This window comes from Channa argus, chromosome 16 (genome assembly GCF_033026475.1).
Source record: "Channa argus isolate prfri chromosome 16, Channa argus male v1.0, whole genome shotgun sequence".
Taxonomy (NCBI): domain Eukaryota; kingdom Metazoa; phylum Chordata; class Actinopteri; order Anabantiformes; family Channidae; genus Channa; species Channa argus.
The window spans coordinates 18233219-18245849 of NC_090212.1; the positions used below are offsets into that span (position 1 = coordinate 18233219).

The window sequence follows — 12631 nt, forward strand, 5'->3', positions numbered from 1 at the left end:
TGATGTTTTAGATAGGTTTTTGTCTTAAATACTCAAACAGATCAGACTCTATCAGGCATTAATAAAGGCCATATAAAATTTGTAATTAATGTGAAAACTAACTGGTGATCAAAACTGTAAAAGTGACAAGCTATAATTAGCTATAATGTCTGTAACCTATATGTCTTTAAGACAGCCATCCTATTCCTCCTGGCTTGTATAATATCGTTGTACTCTCCAACATTTTTAATAACCTCCCATTATCTGCTCGACAACAGTCTTCAAGAGGCTCTCAGTCAGGCCTCCCAGCCTTCCACTTCCCAGGTGAAAAGTCAGCCATCCAGAACCCCATCCCAGGTGACCGTGCTGAGTGCAAGCGCCTCCCTGCTGGCCAGGAATGGAAGCACACACCTGGAGGGTTCTCAGGATAAAGCCTCAACTGTTGGCGCTACCAGCTTGCAGGATGACTTCGGTAAGGCTGAAATCATAAGACAAGGGAATTTCTCAGAAGAGTTTGTGGGGAGGTGGATTTTCATTACAGAAAATTGCTTTAGCGGCTTTGTTGTTCAGAATTTCTTGACTAAAGCTGGTCATATATATTACTGTTGCAGTCAGTCACAGCAGAGTACTATTATCTACGGTCAGTGGACTGTCGCAGTCCGTCAAAGCCGAGCACTATTATCCATGCTCCATTTATCTGTGTCTGTAGCTGTGTTTGGATGTTACCCTTTGGTCACAGCATTCCTACCCCTAGTGCTGACATCAGATTGTTACTGATTGCTGTGATGTTTAAGTAATGTCCTTAAGATGTCAATGAAAATGATTATGGAAAAAAAAATACAGGTTTTGTAAAAGTGGCAGTTTGTCCACATCCTGAATCCGTGGTGGATTATTACTCATAATTTTGCCAGGAGAAGATTTCTGTTTTGAGACACTTTGTGGTGTGAGTGAGTGTTTGTGTGCTTATCTCAGCATTAATTATTTCTGTCTATTGGCTGTAACATTTAACTGGTTTTACAATGTCTACATTTTCCATACACCCCTGATGCCTTACTGATCATGTTGATAAAGTTTTTAAAGAAAAGGTTTTATTATGTTCTGAAGATTTCTTCATAGAAGTATTGCACAAGAGGTCACGTCCTTATTAAATATCCATTATAACTAGAAGTGTTGTAACAAATTCCAGAAAGTCAATTTCCATCCAACAACTTGCATATTTTTTTTTCTTGTTGGAGCATTTGTTTCTTCAGATTGGGCTGTATTTTTGGGTCGTACCTGTCTGAGCACCAAGGTTTTCACTATTTATTTTATGTTGCTAACGACACGTCTTTTTAGGTCAGTCAAGTTTAGCCTTGTTTTTGTCCTTTTACCCAACATTTCTTTGATAACCACACTAAAAACACAACATAAACAGATTGGAGTCAAAGTTAGAAATAACCTGTTACCATGGCAATATATAAATCCTTCCTTAGCGTGAGAACTGTGCTGTCTCTGTTTATCTATACATTAGTTTGAAAATAAAGAATAAAACTGAAAGAGAAGCCAAAAAACTTCACTTGGCTAAGCAAAGGTTGCTAAAGTTTTGCTTAATGTTTTGTAATCTGAGAAAATGTGTTTATGAATTGTAGGAAAAAAAATTCTATAAAGCTTTTTTAATTACTGTAGTTGTCAAGCTTCATGGGAACTACTTTTGTTATCCTACTTTTTTACCTCGTGGCAGGATAAAGTCTAATAAATCTCCACTGAATCAAAATAAATACATTCAGAACAACCTGACTCCCTACCAAGACCAGCAGGAAACGACAGACTTGCTTATAGCATCTTTGGGAGGAGGCACATTCACTCAGTAATGCCAATAGCTCAGATGAGCACAGTGAAATTGAAAAAGCCATCTATTTCTCTGCACATAAACATGAAGTCTAATGAAATTATTCCCACACACAAAGTCACGATTTGCTTATGATTTCCATGGACTGAGTCTACTTCTCTCATTTCACTCACAGGAAAGCTCACGCCCTCCTTGTATGAAGCTGGTGGATGTGACTTATCCCTGGTGAATTTTGAACCTGCAACGAGACGAGCATCGAATAATGTATGGTTAGTATTCATTTATCATTCGCTGATGTGTAAACGGGAACTTTACATTTAAAAAAAATAAAAAATAAAAAATTTCTGTTGTTGTTTTCTTTAACCATGTACAACTCTCTGCCCCTAACTTTCAAGTTATCCTCAGCAGGAAATTGATACATTTAAACAACAAAACATGTATATGCATACATGTGATTGATTCTTCTTTATCTATCTTTTGGGAACTACTGCTGCATAAGACCCTATATTATTTTTCTTACTATACTTTCTTGGGGGTCAGTTAATAGAAAATGCAACATAATGACAACTGAAATACTTGATTAATTGATTAGTTTGCTGAGAAATAATGTCATTTTAAAAACATATTGTCACAACAAACTGGATCTAGAAATTGCAACGTGTGTTTTTACCAGTTACCCCAGTTTAATCTTCTCACCATTGGCTACCAGTAAAATCCAGCATCGATTTTTAACTTTTGATTTTAAGGCTGTGAAAGGTCCTGGTCAACCTTATTTATCCGACCCCCTAAAGCCATATAAGCAGTCTAGATCATTGCACTCTCAGGAGCAGAGCCTACTGGCAGTCCCTCGCACCAGATACAAAAGATAGGGTGACCATGCTTCCTCTGTAGTAACACCTACTCTCTGGAACAATCTTCCACTACAACTGAGTCTGGCCCCAGATTTAATGTATTTTAAATCAGAACTCTTAAAGCACCTTTTTAAGCAAGTGTTTTATTTAGTGGAGCAGTAAGACACCATACCACCATAGTTCTTTTTTTTATTTATTTTTTTTTATTGATTGGCTTGTGTTTTCTTTTTTTGTCTTGCGGTATTTTAATGGTACGTTTTATTTTGCGTGGATAGCTCAATTATTTTATCGATGCGTTAGTTTTAAATTGGTCGGTAGATTTTCATTTCCTTTTAGTACTTAAATCATTTATCAGTAGTTCTGTAGATTATTGTGTTTAATTGCGTCTCTGCATTTTATGCATTTTAAATCTCTTATTTTGTATTGTAAAGCCCTTTGGTCAAACTGTTGGTTGTTGGAAGATGCTATATAAATATTTGATTTGATAGAAATAATCATGAAAATAATGGTTAGACATCTTGTATCTTTATTTTGCAGATAATACTCTGCTGTAGCTTAAGTCAGTGTTTGATGAGCAATTCTGCTTTAACTCCCAGATGACCTGCCTTGAGGACACAAAATCCTAGAAAGCCGAACAAATTTAAGCTACTTTATTTTGAGAGGTTAAAGCTATTACTGTCTTTTATGGATTTAGAGCCCATCAGACATGCTTAAATGGCACTTGGTCAACAGTGAGTGCAGCAGATGCTTTTCTCTCATCAGTGTTCTCATTTTGTCTAATGCCCTGCAGGGACACCGACTCCCACCTCTCCAGTTCTACCTCAGTTCGCTTCTACCCTCATGACCTGGTGAGCCTCCAGTCTGTGAGCTGCTGTTATGGTTTGGTGTGTGTGTGTGTGTGTGTGAGAGAAAGGAAAGGAAATAATTAGCTTCCATCTCCTGGTGTATGTCTTAAGATTGGGGCTTAAGAATTCCAAGCAGAGAAATATTTGCAGTTCTTTAGTTGTAGTCAAAGTTTGTTTACATATTCATGATTATTATGTTTGGCATATGTGTAACAATTTTTGTTTTAAGTCATAATTTTTTTGTTGTTGTCCAGGCTGCCATTACCCTCTCCATTTTCTTTCCTTCTGGTTATCTGAGACAAAAAAAAATTAATGTTACACTAATTTTAAAAGCACTTTATCGGTTACCATTAGCTCCTGAACATTTTCTTTTATACTTACTGGATTTCAAAACCCTTTACAGGCGTGCACCTGGGTGCTTATCTGATATGCTTGTTCTATATGAGCAAGACAATAATAGTCAATCAACTGGTTCTGCAATGCGAATCCAGATGGCCGGGAGTAGGTGGGGTGGCTGTGGTCCAGCCTTTACTCTATGTAACAGTCAAAGGTGTTTTCAGTAATATACAAAAGGCTATTTTGTCATCATTATCATTTGTGTCTCTTTGTTTAAATATGTAGGTTGATTGTTGTTTAAAATCAGGTGGTGGCATCATTTTAACAAATGCAGCATAAATAAGTTTAACTAAACATGAGAAACCTCTCTCTCCCTCAGATTCGTCTGAACCGTCTGTTGACAATGGACCCAGAGCTGCTGGACCAACAGGATGGAGACCTAAGCCCAGAGCTCCAGGATGCACCACTTGGACAAGAGGACCCTGCAGCCACAGCTGCTGCCGGCAAAGCCAGGCAGTACTACCGTTTGTGGCTTCTCCCATATCTGTGGGTTGGTCTGCACTTTGACCGGCTCACACTGCTAGCACTATTTGACAGGTAAGACAGCAGAGGCAGCAGTCACCGTCATTTTCAGTAAAAGGTTTATATTTAGATGCCCCCAAGTGAGACATGTAGAGTTTTTATAGGCTTTGTCGCCCATGAAATCTATGTTTGGTTTTTCAAACAAATGGAATGTAAGTCACTTATGCAATTTGTGACAAATAGACAAAGACAACAAGTTAGCAGATAACATGCATAATTATTTTTGCTTAATTTGTCTGTTATTTTGTGCATAATGATAAACTTGTTTCTTCATGTTTCATACAGTACCTGTGTCTCTATTCACTGCTGGAAGCCAAATTTATTATTTAGACTAATGACACGGGCTGCACCTTCTGAATAAAATTCTGCCCAGCACAGCATTAATGCTTATTTAATCAGGTCAGTCCCATAAAATCAAGGACAGGCCAAGATGGCTGCAGCACAGTTCTAGATAAACTGCATGTAAGTCTAAGGCAGTGACACACCAAAATCATGCAGTCCTTAACAGATTATCTTAAATGTCAGTATTTCTTTACAATGAGATAAAGTGGTCTTTTTTGCCCAAACTGTTCTGACTTTGAATACTAGAAATCAATTTGGGAGTTCTGTGTATGTTTAGAAGTGTGTGGATTAGTCCAATTGCAAAGCAGAATTCAGAGAAGCTCTTTGTACAGTATGTTTTGCGTGTGTGTGGCATTCAAGGTAATGCCATGCAGGCACATACTTCTTGCCTAAAACAACCGAGAATGAGTTTTCCATATCTCCAATGGTGTATAACTAGGAACTAGGCCCAGCTTAATAACATATTCTTTGGTATGCTGCCATGTGTACTATTTTTACAAAATATAGCATCTTGTTACTGTTACCAGAGCTGCATGGAACGAACACACACACACACACACACACACACACACACACACACACACACACACACACACACACACACACACACACACACACACATACATCTATGTAGCTACATGGCTCCACAGTATCTGGAAGTGCAAACTGGACCACTAGCTGTCCTCAGCTGTTAACAGTAAATGACAACTGGAACATTTGACAAACAAATGAACCTTTTTGCTGGGGGTATTGGAAATTTAAAATCTTTCCCCACGTTCAGGGAATTGGAAACCTAGCTTTTATCTCCTCATGTCTTGATTACTGTAATTCTATTTATGTGGGAGTCAGTAACTTAGCATTGTCTCTGCTGCTGCTCATTCAAAAAGCAAAGATTCTACTGGGACCAGATAGACTACAGTTACAAAACAAACAGCATTATAATAATATTTAGTTACAATTATCATGATAATATATTTCTTGCTTATTTCATAGAACTATATGGATTAGTGCCATTTTGTATCTCAGACGTCTTTGGCTCCTATTTGATCTCTAGCCTCTTAGATTTACTTACCAGACACTCCACATTCCCCATTTAACTCAGATTTTTATTTTTGTTTTCTCCAGCCTAGAACGTTTTGTCTTTTCTAGATATCCTCTTTTTATTGACATTCGTAAATGCAGCCTTAATACGCTTTTGAGACTTTACAAATGATATCACTGCCACATGATTGCTGATATTCTGTCTGTATTAATTGATGGTGCCTGTGCAATAAGCCTTTTTGTGTTTATACATTTAATTTTTTTTCCCCGAGTTTTTCTTGCTTCTCTTGGCATTGGATAAGAAACATTTTTAATCTGATTTCAATACTAAGCTTTGGGGAATTTCAATGATTGAATTTACTATGTTATCTTCACTGTCACAGGAACCGTGAGGTTTTAGAGAACATTCTGGCCGTGGTTCTTGCTGTCTTAGTGGCCTTCCTGGGTTCAGTGCTGCTGGTCCACGGCTTCTTCACTGACATCTGGGTCTTTCAGTTCTGCCTTGTTATTGCAAGTTGCCAGTATTCCTTACTAAAGGTGAAAACTTGAAACAGTTGAGCTTTTACTGGTGTGTTGAATACTTGTTGGTAGTATTTCAAACTATATTGAGTTCTAAGGGAACTCTTGTTGCAGCAAAACAATTTAATACCTCATTCACACTACTTGCACCAAGCAATATTTACATGTTTGTTACAGGGATGTCACAATATAAATGACAAAAAAACAACAATATTAATGAATTAACCCAAGTTTTACTCTGTTGATAGAGTGTTCAGCCAGATTCTTCTTCCCCTCGACATGTAAGTAATTCTCTTTCAAAAATTCAAAAACCATAAAATGGCTTATAAAATTTATGTTTATACTTGAGGCGGCCAAACGGACAATAGATTTATTTCCATCTGTAATATGACCTGTGGTTAATATTAATTTATTTCTGTCTCAGTTGTGGCTCTTATGAAATGATGTTGCATTTCGCCTGCAAGTCTGTGTAGTCCTCTCTCCCTTGCGTCAGTACCCTGCTTTGAAACGGCGTCTTTTATTAATGCTGCTCCTACTCAGCTGCAGGCACAAGCTTTAAATAGCTGGCCAGAGTTTAGACCACAGCTTGCTCTCTTGCTCTTCCTCTGTATCTCACTCTCTCTCTCTCTCTCTCTCACTCTCTCTCTTTCCACCTCTTCCCCTTGTTTCATCCCCTTTTACTTAACCTTACCTCACCTTAACTTAATGTCTTCTTTCCTTTCCATAACATTCTTGACACATTTTGAGGAAATCCTGTCTATCTAATCACCTTGTGGGTGTGTAGGCTGTCAGTCCTCCCTTCTGTGAAAAAGCAGAGTAGCTCATAGCCTCTTGGGTTGAAACCTGCTCACTGCAGATATGTATTCTCCCTCTCCCATTGTGAAACCTTACACTTGATGCTTGTACTGTTTGTACCTATTTTTCTGTCCTCTGGGTTTATGTGACACTTAAACTACTAAAGTAATTCTTTCCTTGTCATTTGAAAAAATGTTTAATGTAATTGAGAAGTGTATATATACATTTTTGTGTGTCATTTATCAGCATTAAGAACACATTTAGAAAAAGAGGCCTTTGTGGAAATGGAATTCTTTAGTGGTTTCTCCCTGTAAAAATTAGAAATGGAATGCTACTTGTAATCTGAATTCTATATACCTGAAGTAACTCTATTAGTCGTTTGTTATTTTCCACATATTCTTTATTTAATATACAGGGTATTTGTTCTAAATATTGAGCTGTACCAGACCCTGATGAGAAAACCTAGCTTCTATAATGAACCATTTATCATACTCCTGTCCCTGCAGGGCCATAATCGTATCATAGCGTACAGCCGGCCTGCCTACTTCTGCCTCTGCTGTGGCCTCATTTGGTTGCTCCACTACACCAGTCTGAGGATAACTTCATCCCGCTTCACCCTCTATGGAGTCCCACTCACTAGCTCCCTAGTACTCGCATCTGCCAGGGACCTTGTTATAGGTAAGCGAGCAGCATTTGGCATAGGCAGTGATAATGTTAACCTTATCACATATATTTTTAAAACTAATGAGCTTGACCAGAAATTAATAATATAATCAGGTTGAAGCTGATTCGAAGACTCTAAAATGGAGGTAATTATTTCTTATTTGTTCTCATTAAGTCACTTACTGCAGCATTCTGTGTAAGTGGCTGACATAAGCAGGCTCTACAGGAGAAAATTAAAACCTACACTTTAATAGTTTTGTTAGGAAAGTACAAACTGTATATGAGCCACAGTCTCTCTACTAAAAGCACTGTTTGTTTGTATAGACAATATTAAGAGTGCATTTTATCAAACAACAATCAACAACTGTAGCTGCAGTTGCCCCTAGAAACATGCCTGTGTGCACCAGTATGAACCAGTAATGCAGAAAATTGCAAAAACAACCATCATCTGTGATATCTGATCTGTAATGCAAGGGAGAGAAATTTAAAATGGAAAAATGTGTAATCTGATCAACGTTGAATGATGTCACTTTCTCAACCTCTACGTGTTTCTACTTGCAGTTTTCACTCTGTGTTTTCCCATCGTCTTCTTCGTGGGGCTGCTGCCACAAGTCAACACATTTGTCATGTACCTCTTCGAGCAGCTGGACATCCATGTGTTTGGGGGCAATGGTGAGTAACTTGCAGATGCACGGTTTCTCTGCAGGGGTGACTTTGACCTCTACTGCATGAGACAACAGACACTTGCACTCTCAATTACACCTTATTTACTATGACATATTATGATATGGCAAGCTCCACAACAGGCCAGAGTGCTGATTTGCATTCTTCCTGGCCCAGCGCCTGTCAGGCTGAGTGGTTTCATTGCTGACATCCTTTCTTTGCCTCTATGCTCTCTGCAGCCTCCACAAGCCTTCTGTCAGCACTGTACAGCGTCCTGCGCAGCATAGTCACCGTCGCTCTGCTTTATGGCTTCTGCTACGGAGCTCTGAAGGTGAGAGCAAAGACAGCCAAGATCTAAATCTCATCAAACTGTAATGTGAAAAGAAGTACTCTGACAGACATATAGTCCAATTAGACTCCCCTCCAGAAAGTAACCTGGATTCGCACAAATGAATTTAACCGATCCTCCGCAAATTCTGTGCAGCCACAGAATTTAAAACATCATAACATTGCAACATGTATCACAATAGTTTTTATTTTATTTATTTACTTTTGAAAAGTGTTGTGTCCAGCATTTTAGGTTGCCTTAAAAAAAGGAATCTGAGTAGTGAACAGCCCTGTATTTTAACTACCACTCACTTTTTTCTTTAGAGGACTTAAAAATTACAATACAAATGAAAATGTTTGAAGTGATAATGATAAATCACATGCTTGACCCAGGATTGCTACTTCAATGATGGAGAAGGAAGTTCCCACTACAGATGATCTGCACTTTGTTGTTGTTTTCGTAGGTCTTAACCATCTTAAACCTACAGTATCTGCTTCCAGCAATATCCGTGTTCATTTTATTTAAGTCTCTATATAGTGCATGTAAACAAAAACTCTTTTCTGACACCACTTCCTATTGGAAGGACAAAGCTATTAAATATCTCAAGTTTTAAGTGGCATTAAATCATAGGCCAGATGTCATCATTCGTTATTTTGCATTATCTAATATTTGTACATTTATGAAGTGTTATTGCAATTTTAGTGCCAGTATGTACTATGTATGAAAACTAACCCTCTATTTTACCACAAGCAAGGTGAACGCAGATATTCTTTGTTTGTGGAACAGTTAATAAATACATTGTCATTTACTGTGTCTCAGGAGACATGGGAGCCTCATCACATCCCTGTGTTATTTTCTGTCTTCTGTGGCCTCTTGGTGGCAGTATCTTACCACCTGAGCAGGCAAAGCAGTGACCCTTCTGTCCTCATGTAAGTTCTCTGCCTTTCACAACAGACCTCAGTCAAGTCAGATAGTGTGTGTAGTATCGGGGTGTGGAGTCCCATAGAAATGAATGTTTTTGTGTTTTTTTATTTTTGTGTGTGTGTGTACAATGTCTGGCACTGATGATCATATGTGTTAAACTTCCATCTGGCACTTAATGGAAAATATTTTTGGTAAACCATTTTTTGCCGACTTAACTACTTGACCCATGTCTCTCAGAGAAATGCATATTAAAGCATAATCTGTTACTTTTCTACTGGTACATATGTTGGGGATTATCTTGGACGAGGATTTTCCAAGCATGTAATGCGCTGTTGAATTAGCTTCAAACTACTTCACAAAATGGTTGTTCTGTAGCAGTTAGTGATTATACAATCCGGGAAATGAATAGTAGTGAATCAGCTAATATCTTTCCTTCTTGGTTTATAGCTCACTGATACAGTCCAAGATTTTGCCCAATTTAAAAGACAAGAACCCAGAGGACCCTCTGTCTGAAGTACAGGACCCTCTCCCTGAGAAGCTGAGGGCCTCAGTGGTACGATGACCTCTCCTTTTATCTAATTAAAGCTAAATGGGTGGAATGATATGTGGCAGGCATTTGGTAAAGCAGTTCATTTTCAATAAAAAGTTTACATTTTTTCCAAATGTTTTTCATCCCGTCACAGAATGAGCGTCTGCAGTCTGACCTCATAGTCTGTGTGGTCATAGCGGTCCTTTACTTTGCCATCCATGTCAGCACAGTCTTCATTGCACTACAGGTACAGTAAATATCTTTCACTGAAATGTGACGCTTCTTTGAGAACAAAAGATTGGACATGGAGGGATAAAATTGATGGATAATGGCAGGAAGTTCTGTTTAAAAGCGTGTTTTGGTTCATTTACCTGAAAACAAGAAGACAGGAACTGTTTGGGCTAATTTATGCGTTAACTTCCAGTTTCTCTGTGTTCCCTCAGCCTTTCCTCAGTTATGTCCTTTATGCTTTGCTGGGGACAGTTGGATTGATCACCCACTATCTGCTGCCTCAAGTACGTAAGCAGCTGCCCTGGTACTGCTTCTCTCACCCTCTGCTCAAAACGAAGGAATACTATCAGTTTGAAGTCAGGGGTAAGTACCTTTTTATTACCTACAGCAACAGAAACCTGTCTCTGAGCGTTACTTATACATACTTTTTCTTTTAAAATCTATTCAGGTAAAATGGCCACACTAAATTAGGAAATAAATAGAATTTTTTCCTATTTATTATAAATTATATAAATTGGGACACTTTTGAATGCAGATTGTAAATACTGACAATTGTTTTTTGCTTCTTTATAGTCATTTCTCTTAACTATGCTGTTTTTGCTTTGACATAGCATAATTATGTTTTTATAACTTCACTACATGTCTCTCTCATCAGACGCAGCTCATGTGATGTGGTTTGAAAAACTTCACGTGTGGCTGCTTTTTGTGGAAAAGAATGTTCTTTACCCGCTTGTCATCCTTAATGAGCTGAGTGGCAGTGCCAGAGAGCTTGCCAGTCCGAAGAGACTTGATACAGAGTGAGAACACTTAATGGTTTCTAATATGTATTTTCTTAATCCTACTTATTCTTTTTCTTTTGTATTTTTTTTTCAACATTTATAACATAACATATAATGTGAAGAGGTTAACTGTGGCATCGTATTTGATCTACTAAAAACTGAAGGCTGATTAAACTATTAGAAAAGGGATTTTTTTCCTGCTTAGCTATGCCTACAATTGACATATGTCTTTCTAACTCAATAAATATCTCAAAATAATTCATATTATTTTTGCATAACTGCTTTTCCACAGTTTCACACACAATGAATGTTTGACGTATTTCCACAAACCAGTCTGTTTTTCCTTTTGTGCTGAAAATGTCATGCAGGGTTGGTGCTCTGATGATCACTGTAGCAGGCTTGAAGCTGCTTCGCTCCTCTTACAGCAGTCCTACCTACCAGTATGTTACCATCCTCTTCACCGTCCTCCTCTTCACCTTCGACTATCGCCATCTGTCTGAGACGCTGCTGCTCGACCTTTTTGTTATGTCCATCGTTTTCAGCAAAGTGAGGGCACTATATAATGAGTTTTACAACTTGCAGTCGTCTGAGACACTACACAAATACTTAATGTCATCTAAAGTATTGTAGTCGTTAAGACCTTTATGCAAAGCGTTCCTACTGCCCCGTCATTTTTGTACTGCTAAAGGAAAAGTCTAACATTATTTTGTTATGCAATCAGAGTATTCTGTAGTTGGATTTAGATTTTGGATTTTTTGATGCTGTATAAACAGAATTTCACTGTATATTCATGTACTGTTTCTTTGTTGTTTACAGTTGTGGGAGCTGTTCTACAAGTTGCACTTTGTCTACACCTACATCGCCCCCTGGCAGATCACATGGGGCTCAGCATTCCATGCCTTTGCTCAACCCTTCGCTGTGCCTCGTATCATTTTACTGCGCTTTTATCGTAACATAAATGCAAATTGAGTCACCAGTTACACCTATACAGATACAGCACTGCAGTAAATCCTACTTTTGTGAAGCTATATAATAATCGGCTAATGTTTTGCCATTCTTTCAATGGGGATTCAACTATGATGTCCTTTGTGGGTCATAGATTGTATTCAAATATCAAATATATAAACAGTATTAAATATGCTAGGTTTTGTATACTAATTGTGTCTGAAAGTATATTATCAAGCTCTAACCCTAATATATATAGAAAAGAATGCATATTTTTCTAATGATCCTTGACCTCAGCCCCTCCAGACTCTGCCATGCTGTTTGTCCAAGCTATAGTTTCAGCTGTCTTCTCCACTCCCCTCAACCCATTCCTGGGCAGTGCCATTTTCATTACCTCCTATGTTCGCCCTGTCAAGTTTTGGGAAAGAGACTACAAGTAGGAGAAAATGTC

The 12631-nt window shown here is 38.1% G+C and overlaps 1 protein-coding gene across 2 annotated transcripts in view; it reads left to right on the forward strand.

The window, feature by feature from the left end:
• Positions 1-12631, forward strand: part of pcnx1 (pecanex 1) — a 32327-nt gene that overhangs the window by 11669 nt on the left and 8027 nt on the right. For both annotated transcript variants that reach the window (XM_067480664.1, XM_067480663.1), the window contains exons 8-24: positions 258-451; positions 1983-2076; positions 3449-3506; positions 4219-4436; positions 6188-6341; positions 6572-6604; positions 7625-7796; positions 8343-8453; positions 8684-8775; positions 9592-9701; positions 10144-10249; positions 10380-10472; positions 10669-10819; positions 11112-11253; positions 11604-11781; positions 12052-12160; positions 12487-12616. In XM_067480664.1, coding sequence (XP_067336765.1) covers positions 258-451; positions 1983-2076; positions 3449-3506; positions 4219-4436; positions 6188-6341; positions 6572-6604; positions 7625-7796; positions 8343-8453; positions 8684-8775; positions 9592-9701; positions 10144-10249; positions 10380-10472; positions 10669-10819; positions 11112-11253; positions 11604-11781; positions 12052-12160; positions 12487-12616 — 2145 coding nt within the window. The remainder of the gene's footprint in view (positions 1-257; positions 452-1982; positions 2077-3448; positions 3507-4218; positions 4437-6187; positions 6342-6571; positions 6605-7624; positions 7797-8342; positions 8454-8683; positions 8776-9591; positions 9702-10143; positions 10250-10379; positions 10473-10668; positions 10820-11111; positions 11254-11603; positions 11782-12051; positions 12161-12486; positions 12617-12631) is intronic.